This window comes from Salvelinus fontinalis, chromosome 31 (genome assembly GCF_029448725.1).
Source record: "Salvelinus fontinalis isolate EN_2023a chromosome 31, ASM2944872v1, whole genome shotgun sequence".
NCBI classification, from domain to species: domain Eukaryota; kingdom Metazoa; phylum Chordata; class Actinopteri; order Salmoniformes; family Salmonidae; genus Salvelinus; species Salvelinus fontinalis.
In genome coordinates, this window is record NC_074695.1 from 31598257 (window position 1) to 31610330 (window position 12074).

At 41.0% G+C, this 12074-nt stretch overlaps 1 protein-coding gene across 1 annotated transcript; it reads right to left on the minus strand.

Moving 5' to 3' along the window:
- Positions 1 to 917: 917 nt before the first annotated feature.
- On the minus strand, positions 918 to 9615 carry gata5 (GATA binding protein 5). Its single transcript, XM_055891038.1, has 7 exons — positions 9322 to 9615; positions 8036 to 8689; positions 5375 to 5544; positions 3184 to 3312; positions 2689 to 2773; positions 2449 to 2579; positions 918 to 2058 (listed from the first exon to the last, which is right to left on the minus strand). Exons 2-7 carry the CDS (start codon positions 8550 to 8552, stop codon positions 1945 to 1947), a joined length of 1146 nt encoding a protein of 381 aa, XP_055747013.1. The 5' UTR covers positions 8553 to 8689; positions 9322 to 9615; the 3' UTR covers positions 918 to 1944.
- Positions 9616 to 12074: the final 2459 nt, after the last annotated feature.

Sequence of the window (12074 nt, forward strand, 5' to 3'; positions counted from 1 at the left end):
TTGAGTGTAAGAGTGTAATGACCCATTCATCATACAACACATTACTCTCTCATGCAGCAACTACCACCACACAAGATAAGAGTACAGAAACAAATTGGCAAATAGTCATAAAAGGAGGGTAGTGTCGCCACGAGGCAGTAAAGCTTATGGTTTGTCGCTGTCGCGCCACTATTTCCAAGTGCCGGGGCCAACGCGTGCCAGCCAGGCATAGTCCCCAGGGGCCATAAAGCACAGTTGGAACCCAACCTTTGGTCGACAACACTGGCTTGAGCAAGAGGAGCACACGCCCTCCTCACACAGACACAGACAGACAGACAGACAGACAGACAGACAGACAGACAGACAGACAGACAGACAGACAGACAGACACACACACACACACACACACACACACACACACACACACACACACACACACACACACACACACACACACACACACACACACACACACACACACACACACACACACATACATGTTCAACGACAACCATATAACCGGACAGGACAGATACTCCCTAGTTTCCAAATAAACCTAGACTACTGAGAAGGATACAATAGTAAAGAACTCTAATACACAGACAGAACCCACCCGAGAACATTCGTTTGAAACTAAATATTAATTGAAATATTGAATAAACAGACCAATTTTTTTTTACAGCCTACTATAATGTAGCTTGCATCTGTAGTTTGGCATCAAACAATTGTTTTGACTATAAATATCACACAGGATGTCAGCGGTTATGGAAATAACCCTGCAGTCCACATCAGAGACAAGTAAAAACTGATTTTTAAGTCATCTACTATATATAACTTAGTATGGCAGGTCATGCACAAAATAATTATTGAAAGGTAAACAATAAAATAAAAGTGGATTATTTTACAATTGTTTTTAAGTTACTTCATAAAATCAAGGAACAATTAATTTATCGGTTTATTAAACTAAACAGATTTCAAAGAGCATTGCAAAACCAACGAGACTATCAGACTTGGTTATACAACTAAAGTAGACTCAAGTCTCTGAACAATTTTAGGTTATAAAGTAACAATAGAATTCCCTTATATTTCAACCAAAACACAGCAAATAAAATTAGATGAACTTATTCAAAACAATTAAAATAAAAGTATTTTTCTTTGTCTTTATTTTTTTTTAAATTAAGTAATTGCACTTTAAATGAGCAGACAACACATTGTCAAAAGCCGAACTAAGAGAACAGGGGTCTTGGAAAAAATGAAAACGAATTCAAGTACACAATTATGACATCTAAAATAAAAAAGTGTTTATGCACTTTCAACATATCTGATAACATATACAGTATATACAGGTGTAAATGTAAATATATGCATCGTTTGTCAAATGAACAACTATGCAATTCATTACATAGAAAGCACATGTAAATGTATTCTTTCTATTTTAGATTTCATACCTTGAACACACAAGGCATTCTAGAAGGGAATGGACTTCTGGGATATGACATGTTGGCTTTGGAGTTTCATGACTGTTCTTATCGCAACATAAATAATGTATATAGAAGTTAATCATCTACACGCTAGCAATGAAACATGCTCAGCGGTAATAAACACTTGCGTGTTTTGTCCTTCTGGATTTGTGAATAACACTCCGTGATAACTTGTTGAACTGTTTCTGGTTATCGGCTGAAATACCACGTAAAACTGTGATGGTGATATTAGAAAAATATCAATAATGACAACAACAAAGACAACCACAACAAAAACTACAACTAGAAATAGTATTGATAGTAGCCAGTAAAAAGTTATTTCTATACATTCCACTTGATTGCCGTCGCTTCCTTCTGTTTTCTCCTCCCTCCAGCCATGGGAAAGAGAGTAAGTCTATAATAGGTAGTTCTTGTCACAAGTCTATATTATCCACAGTGAGCTGAGCTGGATCCAGAATCAGAACACGATGAGCTGCGGTCAAGCTCATGCCTGAGACAGAGCACACCAGGAGTTCTGTGGGGCGATGGACGTGGGCGTAAAGGGGTAGTTCTCGTATTTGATGTCGACATGTCCTGAACTGTCCAGATGTGATGAAGCCTTCAAAGAATAGAATGGGATATTTAAATGACGGACCACAAGGATAAGGTCTTTAGTAGGAACTAATGGGCTGAATTTGCTAGACTGTAAAGTAGCTGTAGTGATAAACTTTCTCTCACAATAGTAAATAGCACGACAGTGGCAGCTCCAACGTCGAGCAGAATACTGAGTCAAAGGCTAACCACAGAGCTACTGGACAGGGAGAGTGAGAGTGGGTGCAGGACAAAATACATGGCCTTGCATAGCCTCCTACTATGGGTAGTTCTTCCAGCCTGGCCCTACAAAGTGTTTCAAACTCCCAAATCTAATAAGTGTTTTCTCTGCATAATACCTAGAGGAGAAAAGTCACATCATCCCCTGTATGGGGAACCCAGGAGTGAGAAGCCTTACCTGGGACACAGAGGCTACGGTCTGTCCGGCGTAGGGTGAGGGAGCCATGTTGGGTTCACTCTTTATCGTAGATGCATGTTCCGAGACAGACAAGGAGGACGGTGAGTTGGTGCCTGAGGCTGACAACCCTCCTGAAGAAGACAGGCAGATATATGGGTGATTGACAGGTACAGGACATCATCAACCTGAATACACTTCAGACATTCTCTCTATATCTTTCTTTCCATTCCCCATTCTTACCTGTTGAGGGTTTGGACTTGGGCATCTTAGGTTTCCGTTTCCTGGTCTGAATGCTTTCCTTCTTCATGGCCAGTGGTCTGGGGACCTAAGAGGAGGAGAGGCCAATAATTTAGATCCGAGTTGTAACAAAGGCCAGCTTGCCTTGAAAACACACACAATGACCCCCTCCTCCCACCTCTCTCTTTTGATAACAACACCCATGATGACCTTGGAAAGCTTTTACAGCACATGAACAATACGCAGCCCACACTGCACTGCCAGGCTAATAGGGGCTAATTCTTACAGCAGGATTTTACATAGGATCCCACCAGGGCAAACGTTGTGTAAATTAGATGACATGAGTAGTGTAGGGTCCATGGGAAAGGTGTGTGTGTGTGTGTGTGTGTGTGTGTGTGTGTGTGTGTGTGTGTGTGTGTGTGTGTGTGTGTGTGTGTGTGTGTGTGTGTGTGTGTGTGTGTGTGTGTGTGTGTGTGTGTGTGTGTGTGCGTGACCTACCCCATGTAGTTTCATGTACAGGCCACAGGCGTTGCAGACAGGCTCTCCCTCTGCGTTGCGACGCCACAGCGTAGTCGTGCTGGTGAGGCAGTTAGTGCAGCACAAGCCAGCCCGGCGAGATGTGGTCTGCTATAGATGGAGAAGTAAAGACAAGGCGTCAATAGCCAATCAATAACCGATCAATAACCGATAACCGACTAGAACCAATCAGACAACTCAAAGAATTATTCAGACATTCTTCTGAGAGAGAGCTGGACCAAGGACAAGACCAGTTAAAGATGGATTGTATGACAGGTCTAAAGAATGAACACCTTAAAGGGATAATTCAACCCCCCCAAAAAATATATACATATATTGTGTTACTGACTCTGTTATACTTTGTGTAAAAATTTTGTTTGGGTGAAGTATCCCTTTACTATAAGTGACTTCCTTTTGTGTATTGTGCACAAGATTCCGCCATAGTATCCATGGAGAAACCAAACACTCAATGTACTGATAAGGACTTCACATGAGAAATTTTTCACATAGTGCTGGGCTAAGCACTAAGTACTCCTGGCTGAACCTGCCTCTCTATCAGCTTGTTATTGGACACAAGTGAGATTTTTCAGCAGAAACACGGTTGTTAAGTCATGCTGTTCTGTTGCCTCATACAGATCTGGCTAAAAACAGACAACCCAAGGGCAAGGTCAGTGAAGGACAAATACAAACAGAACAAGCACAGGCAGAGCAGAGCTGGGGTAATTCGCAGCAGCTGCTCTGAGAGGCTGGTTCCTGCCTGGGAAAAAGGCAGCAGTGAAGGCCTCTTTCTCTCACTCTACTACACTGACCTTCTTCAGACAATCACTGACCCACTATGTTCCATTCTTTTTCCACCTCCTTCTGACCACCAATTCCCGTGTTAACTGCTTTGACCTAGAAAAACCTAATATCTGCATATGACTTTTTTTCTTCTCAAAACCCACCAAATCAGTCAATACATTTAGTCATTAACATTCTTAAAACTCCATTTTTAAAGCTCATTGACTCTTTTAACAGCTCAAAAAGTATGTGGACACCACTTCAAATTAGTGAATTCTGCTATTTCAGCCACACCCGTCGCTGACAGGTGTATAAAATCGAACACACACCCATGCAATCTCCATAGACAAACATTGGCAGTACAATGGCCTTATTGAAGAGCTCAGTGACTTTCAACGTGGCACCGTCATAAAATGTCCCCTTTCCAACAAGTAAGATCATCAAATTTCTTCCCTGCTAGAGCTGCCCCGGTTACCTGAAAGTACTGTTATTTTGAAATGGAAACATCTAGGAGCAACAACGGCCCAGCCGTGAAGTGGTAGGCCACACAAGCTCACAGCTAAAGCGCTTAGCGTGTAAAAATTGTCTGTCCTCGATTGCAACTGACCTGCCTCTGGAAGCAACGTCAGCATAAGAACTGTTCATCGGGAGCTTCATGAAATGGGTTTCCATGGCCGAGCAGCTGCACACAAGCCTAAGATCACCATGCGCAATGCCAAGCGTCGGCAGGAGTGGTGTAAAGCTTGCCACCATTGGACTCTGGGGCAGTGGAAACACGTTCTCTGGAGTGATGAACCACGCTTCACCATCTGGCAGTCCAACGGACGAATCTGTGTTTGGTGGAGGAACCTTAGTTCCAATGAAGGGAAATCTTAACTTCACATCATACATTGTCATTCTAGACAATTATGTGCATCCAACTTTGTGGAAACAGTTTGTAGATTGCCTTTTCCTGTTTCAGCATGACAATGCCCCCGTGCACAAAGCGAGGTCCATTGAGAAATGGTTTTTCGAGATCGGTGTGGAAGAACTTGACTGGCCTGCACAGAGCCCTGACCTCAACCCCAAGGAACACATTTGGGATGAATTGGAACGCCGACTATGAGCGAGGCCTTATCACCCAACATCAGTGCCCGAACTCACTAATGCTCTCGTGGCTGAATGGAAGCGAGGCCACGCAGCAATTTTCCAACATCTAGTAGAAAGCCTTCCCAGAAGAGTGGAGGCTGTTAAAGCAGCTAAGGGGGGACCAACAACATATTAATGCCCATGATTTTGGAATGAGATGTTCGAAGAACAGGTGTCCACATACTTTTGTATATGTGGGCATAATAATGGGTCTACTCAATAAGATATATCTAGGACAAGTTATATACACTTTTATGGTGCTTACCAGGCGTTTCTGTGGTTTGATGAGCGGCCTGTTGATTCCGTTCATCTTGTGGTACAGGCCACAGGCATTGCACAGGTAGTGCCCGGTACCGTCTCGTCGCCACAAAGGAGTGGAGATGGAGCCGCAGTTTACACACTCACGACCCTCTCCCGGGAACTCCTCCAACATGTCTGTAATTTGATGAAGACAACATTTAGAGTTTTAATATTTTTTTGTATGTGGTGTTGCGTTGGTTTTAATGCATGATCACACTTGAGCAAAACATGAAGATGGCTGGAACTGGTTATGGAAATACCCTTGATCATCTTTAGTTAAATTGCATAATTCGTTAAATGTGGATAATTTTGTAAAATGAGAGGAAAATAATTTATTTTCGATTGCAAGTGCTATGTGTTTGCCTATTTGGATATTGGGTAAAAAAAAAGTTTTTGGGTCACATGTTGTATGTTTTCGATAAATAGAAAGGATAGGCTATAATACATTTTTAAAAAGGAAGAGAAAAATCCAGACATGAAAGCCATAAGTTTAGACATCTTTGATGTGTAAACCCATATCGTGAAGAGAACGCGTCAGCGCGTGATAAATGTCCCGGCTTAGCTCGCTCGAGTAGAATTTAAAGCCATCTCGGTGATTAAAATATATCTAGTCCGAATGTATCAATATGGATACAGGGTCATTGGCGTATCTATTAGGGCGGCTGGCGAGGCACAGGGCTCAGACGGGTGGAATGTCAATGGGGCTCTTATCAGTGTTAAGGATCCAGGGGTCCCCATATCAATCAAGCTACTGACAGGCGACGGCCTCCTACAATTAATTGCTAGAATTCCTTGTCCACATATTGAAAGAGGGTCAATAGATAAAAACAATAACAATAATGTTGAAAACAATAATAACAATAGAAAAAAACGTAGGGCCTAAAAATATATCTATATATTTTTAAAATCATGTTTAATGTCTTATTTTCCTCATGCGTAATGTAATGTGTGCGTAATGTGAGTGTGCCATGAGATATGTAAGTGCTATATCTAATATATTGACCACCACTTAAACCAAAACTTGGTGTCGATGACTAAGCCCACTTTTTATACACACACACACACACACACACACACACACACACACACACACACACACACACACACACCCACACACACCCACACACACACACACACACACACACACACACACACACACACACACACACACACACACACACACACACACACACACACACACACACACACACACACACACACACACACACTCACAAAACAACACACACATACACACGGACACAGACACACCACATACATACTCACATAACAATACACACACACACACACACCATATGTGTTAAATTACGAATGTGTATAGGTCTTTAAGTCAGCAAATCCAAAATAAATAGAAAATCCACAAATTAATTTCACCAGGATGAAAATGCGTTCCTATTTTTGATGTGAAACGAAGTAATCAACAGATTACTTGTTTGGGCTCCCGAGTGGGGCAGCGGTCTAAGGCCTTGCATCTCAGTGCCAAATGCGTCAGTACATACACCCTGGTTCGAATCCAGGCGGTATCACAACCGGCCGTGATTCGTCGTCCGGTTTTGGCTGGTGTAGGCCGTGATTGTAAATAAGAACTTGATCTTATTAACTGACTTGCCTAGTTAAATAAAGGTTACATTAAAAAAATCCTGGATATGGGCTATATGCCTACAAGAAACTGACGTCCTCATATCCATGCAACAGGGAAAGATCCTGCTTCAAAACACGTTAAACGTAATAGGCATTTTGATGTTCCACCTTCAAAGGACGTGTTTGCTGCTTGCCAAACGTGTATTGCAGACGCATTTCCAAATATCACTTTTCCGTCTGATCTGATCAAGGTGACAATTGGACAGTTTTCACTAGTGAATGTCTGTACTGATAATCAAAACACTGCAAAAGAAAACTGACAGGTAGTGGGGATTAAATTAGCACTTTAATTAATTGGTTTTAGCAACCTTCTCATTTAAAGAATGTGTATTGTGAACGCTGACAAAAAAGGTTACTTTTGTTAGGCTAATTGAATCCCAGTGACTGAGTACAATCGATGCTAGAGTTTACCACATAGAGTTTACCACATAGAGTTTACCACATAGAGTTTACCACATAGAATGGGATTTCTCAATCGCATCAATAAATAACTGAAGAAACAACCAGGCTGAAAATTGTGAGATCAGAGCACGGGACCCTTTAACCCTTGACAGCCACAGAAACAAATAGCTTCATTTGCAAAAGTAGATCTAACCAATAAAGACCTGTTATCGAAAAAATATTGGAAAAGATTCAAGGTGAATTATCCACAACATTTAATCTTATAAACATGATTCAGATTGATTGAAATATAGGTCTATATGTTTAGTGTGCCTCCTGTTGTGCTTCTATAGGCCAGGAAAGGACGACTAGACCTGCCTTATGAATTCATTCGATTTTTGTTGTTGATTATGTGCTAATTCTTTTCATTTGTGTCCTTCACCAATTCTCCACATACATAAGTGAAACAATTTTTAAATACGAGTAGCCTACATTAATTTGATATGACAATTTCCCTTCGGTTTGAGTGGAATTGTTAGACAAACAAAGACACGGTTCGCCTTATTTATCAAAGACTGTTACGTACCAAAACTGGACCTTCTCCCAGACAGGCAACCTTGCCGTCCCTGAAGACTGATCATGCCGCTCTCAAAGTGGCCTGGTGTCCAAGAGGTTGCCATCTCAGGGCTCATGTACGCGTAGGGACTCGAGTACGATCCTCCAACAGACCGTACCAAAGCGCTGCCATACTGGTCGGCTCGACCACCGTTACTGAGCACAAGCGGGTTTTGGTAGGTTGTGTCCCTGCCTGTATTGCTGCTTACTGGCGGGCTGTGAGAGTAGGAGAACCCGGGGAGCGGATGGGGGCTGCCCGGATTGAAGGACGAACTGTCTGCGCCAGTCTGAGGCCAGCCATGATGCCCGCCGAGGCCATGGGACTGATGGGTGGACTCGCATGTCTGCAAGTACGGCAGGGTTTGCAGCATAGCAGGCACCCTCGTAGTGGGCACGTACACGGGGGAACTCGCTGAAGGGTGCATATAGTTCCCTGCATCGTGTGCATATGGGGACTGGTTGGATGACAAAGCAAGACTTTGGTACATTCTGACACCGTATATTCGTCCTATTTGGAAGAATATGGGTACTGACTCCTGGGACAAAGCGGGTCACGTAAAGACACTTCGGCGAGTCGTCGGCGGTTTTTCGTTATCCAGTCGCCGGATAATTAACAAATCCACTCCTGAATGAAGGGGAAAGAACGACAATCAACAAATGTGTCCTGTAATTGAGGGATTGTGTCCACTAATTAAAGAAGAAACATCACCCAGCAGTCTACAATTCGCACCTGTGGCCTGAACAGCCGGAGGCGTATTTTGACCCATCTTTTATCTTCATCTTTTGTTTAGTACATTTTTTTCTTTCTCTTTCTCTTTAAAATAACGTTTGCTATCATTTAGGTCAATCTATGGATAATATCACGAATTAGGCCTAAAGTAAATTGATGTAAATCGCACAATCAAATAACTGCTGTAGCAATACAAGGAAAAATAGAAAACAACTTGATCAATAACAAGAGTAATATATTATCTGTATCATTGTGATTGACATGTAATGGATTAAAATGACACTAATGGTCTCCCATATCTTTGCATGTAGATATAACTAATCAGCTACCCGAGATATCCTGAGGAACACCCGATTTGCACCATGTCATTAAATCATAGGAACCTAATCAACCCACAATAGATAGAGGAGCCATATGTGTGATGCATAGGTTATATGTTTATCAATCGTAACGCACATAAAACCTTGATTGCAGTGTGCACAAGAGGAATACAATTTCACACAAGAGCTCTCGTAGTATTATCTCACCAGATAAGGACGGTCGGGTGATAAAGTCTGTTTTTCAGAGGAGCAGCTTGAGCAGCGCTGTGGGCAAACTTCACTCAGATAGACCCAACGAAAGTGACTGAGGCTCCCACAAAGATGTCCAAAATGTCTTTGCGAGTAAAAGTTTACGAGAAAAAGCAATTCCTTACTTCCCAGATGGTCCAAGTCTCTCTCTCCTATTCTTAGTATCTGAAGATAGTTACTGTCGCTGATAATTGCTGATATAACAGAGCTCCGATTCGTTCTCTACTGGAAAACTCTACTGCGAGTTATTTGTACGAACTAAGACCACGTGATGCACTCCAAGGTAGGTCTCAGGAGTTGGAGGAGGAGAGGGGCATGGAGGACGAGCCAACATGAAGAAGAGACCCACCTTTGCTGAATTTGCTGTGTCTTGGTTGTTTTTAGAATCAATATAAGATAACATATAAAGATCGAAGAAATTGTCACAGTTCCTTCAGATTTGTGAATTTTGTTTAGATGGTCTCCATATACTTTCAAACGAATTAACCCGATTTTAACCGAATCCTTAAATGTTTTATATTTTTTATTTAACCTTTATTTAACTAGGCAAGTCAGTTAAGAACAACTTCTTATTTTACAATGACGGCCTACCTCAGCCAAACCCTCCCCTAACCCGGACGACGCTGGGACAATTGTGCACCGCCCTATGGGACTCCCAATCACGGCCGATTGTGATACAGCTCAGGATCGAACCAGGGTCTGTAGTGACGCCTCTAGCACTGAGATGCAGTGCCTTAGCCCGCTGTGCCCCTCGGGAGCCCAAACATAAAAATCTATTGTTTTCATAGATATTAATCGCGATGGTGCATTATAATAAATAATAGACCTAAAAAAGAAATGCGAAATTAAACGCCGACATGTCTAAGTTAACAGTGTAGGCCTTTAGATATAATAATGCTAGTGTTTGAAGCGAGCCTTATACACATGCTGTAAAATAATGTCTCCTCTGAAAGGGAAAGTTATGCTTGGTTTTATGACAAGATAAATCAGAATGAGCTCTATAAAAACAGCAAGACGATAAGAGATACGACCAATAACTTGGCATGATGATACAATAGCCTAATCACTCTCATTATAGACATTTTGAGTCATTGTTATATTAACGATTGACTCCACCTCCACACGAAAAAGTGCACGATAATAATTTCACAAACACGATTTTCACGATTATTAGGTCTAACACTAATACCTCAAGACAGAGCCTAACAAATACTGCCAACAGCAGTCCTGTAACTCACTGCAACTATCATTACTAATGATGATACAACTGTAATTAATAGGCGAACTATTATAATTACATTATTATCATGCTGTGCTTATGTTATTAATTATTGTTATTATTAACATGAGCAGTAGTATGCGTAGTTAGTATTGTTTTAGTAGGAGTGGTATTAACTGCATAATAACAGTATATCGACACTTTCACACTCCCTATAATAATTACGAGGCAATAACGAGGCAATAACATCATATTATATGGCTTATCCTGATCATTTACATCATTCTATAATTTTTTTTGTGAAAATAATTGTTGGTACTTGTGAATATTAGTTACCTATATTGATGGTATGATATTATATTCTCATCAAGCGGTTGTTTCTAGTTTAAATTCCCATCACATTTAATATAAATCGTTAAGGAGAATCTATTATTAAGAGAAACAACTCCATTTTGGAGCTGTGTATTCTGTTCTGTTTATCCAAGTAGGCCTGTGTATCCTGTAAATACGACCAGTAAAACTCGAATCTAGGCCTTCCCTTAGACCTGTCTCAGGTAATGACATTAATATGATCACTTCTCGTGGCCCTCAGGAGCGCAGGGCGCTAGGGGACAATCAGAGGATGCTGTGTGACTGTCTTCTACTCAATACGTGTATTTTCTTTCATCACTGCGGAGGGTCCAACGACCTGTGACTTAATCCCTCTGTTCATTTTCTACAGTCGCCTTTTAATCAAGGATGGGTTTGGTCGTCTGAATGTCTGTCATCATAGAATGGGCCGTTACTCTGACCGTCGGATCCAGTTTATTCATTAGCCACCAATCAATCAGTGTTAAAACAGTTAGTGAGATTTCAGTGAATGCCTGACTTCAGGTGGACTCCAAAAGTCATAGGTACAATACAAATAGGAAGTGTGTTTGGTGTTTTTTGATTCATGGTAATTCATTAAAATGGAGAAACAATCATAATTGCTCATGTATCTCTGATTTAGACGTTATTCATAATGGGATTAATCCAGCAGAAATGACCAAGAAAGAGTTTATCTAAATAACACGTAGGCCTTCAAACAAAGACGTTCAAACGATTGAACAAATGATGTATAATTGTGATCCTCTTGAGACAGATTCGCCAATGCATTGCATTTAACGAAAACATGCTGCAATGTGTGAGAAATGAACTGTAAATGACTGTTTATAACATGCAAGACGGTGAATGTGCGTGAGCAGTTTATCAATGATTACGACTGCTAATGACAGACAAACTGAAATATTTGATATATTTCTGTCGGTAATAGCCCTATTTAAAAATGTTCTGTGTTCTGAATGACCAATTCAGTATCAAATAAAACATATATAATAACCTGTGTGGATGAACATATCTATATTAACCATTTAACTTCTCCATATAAAACACGTCATCAATAAATTATATTTGTTACCCCTAAAATAATGAGACATTTCACATTGTTGATGGAATTAACTACCGGCTACTT

Bases quoted from the DNA above. Each gene is read 5' to 3' on its own strand.
- gata5 (XM_055891038.1), bottom strand. From the start codon at position 8,552: ATGTACCAAAGTCTTGCTTTGTCATCCAACCAGTCCCCATATGCACAC. The intron at 3,313-5,374 runs GTAAGCACCATA...CTCCATCTATAG, and splicing joins TCAAACCACAGAAACGCCTG to CAGACCACATCTCGCCGGGC. The intron at 2,774-3,183 runs GTAGGTCACGCA...TCCTCCTCTTAG, and splicing joins TGTACATGAAACTACATGGG to GTCCCCAGACCACTGGCCAT.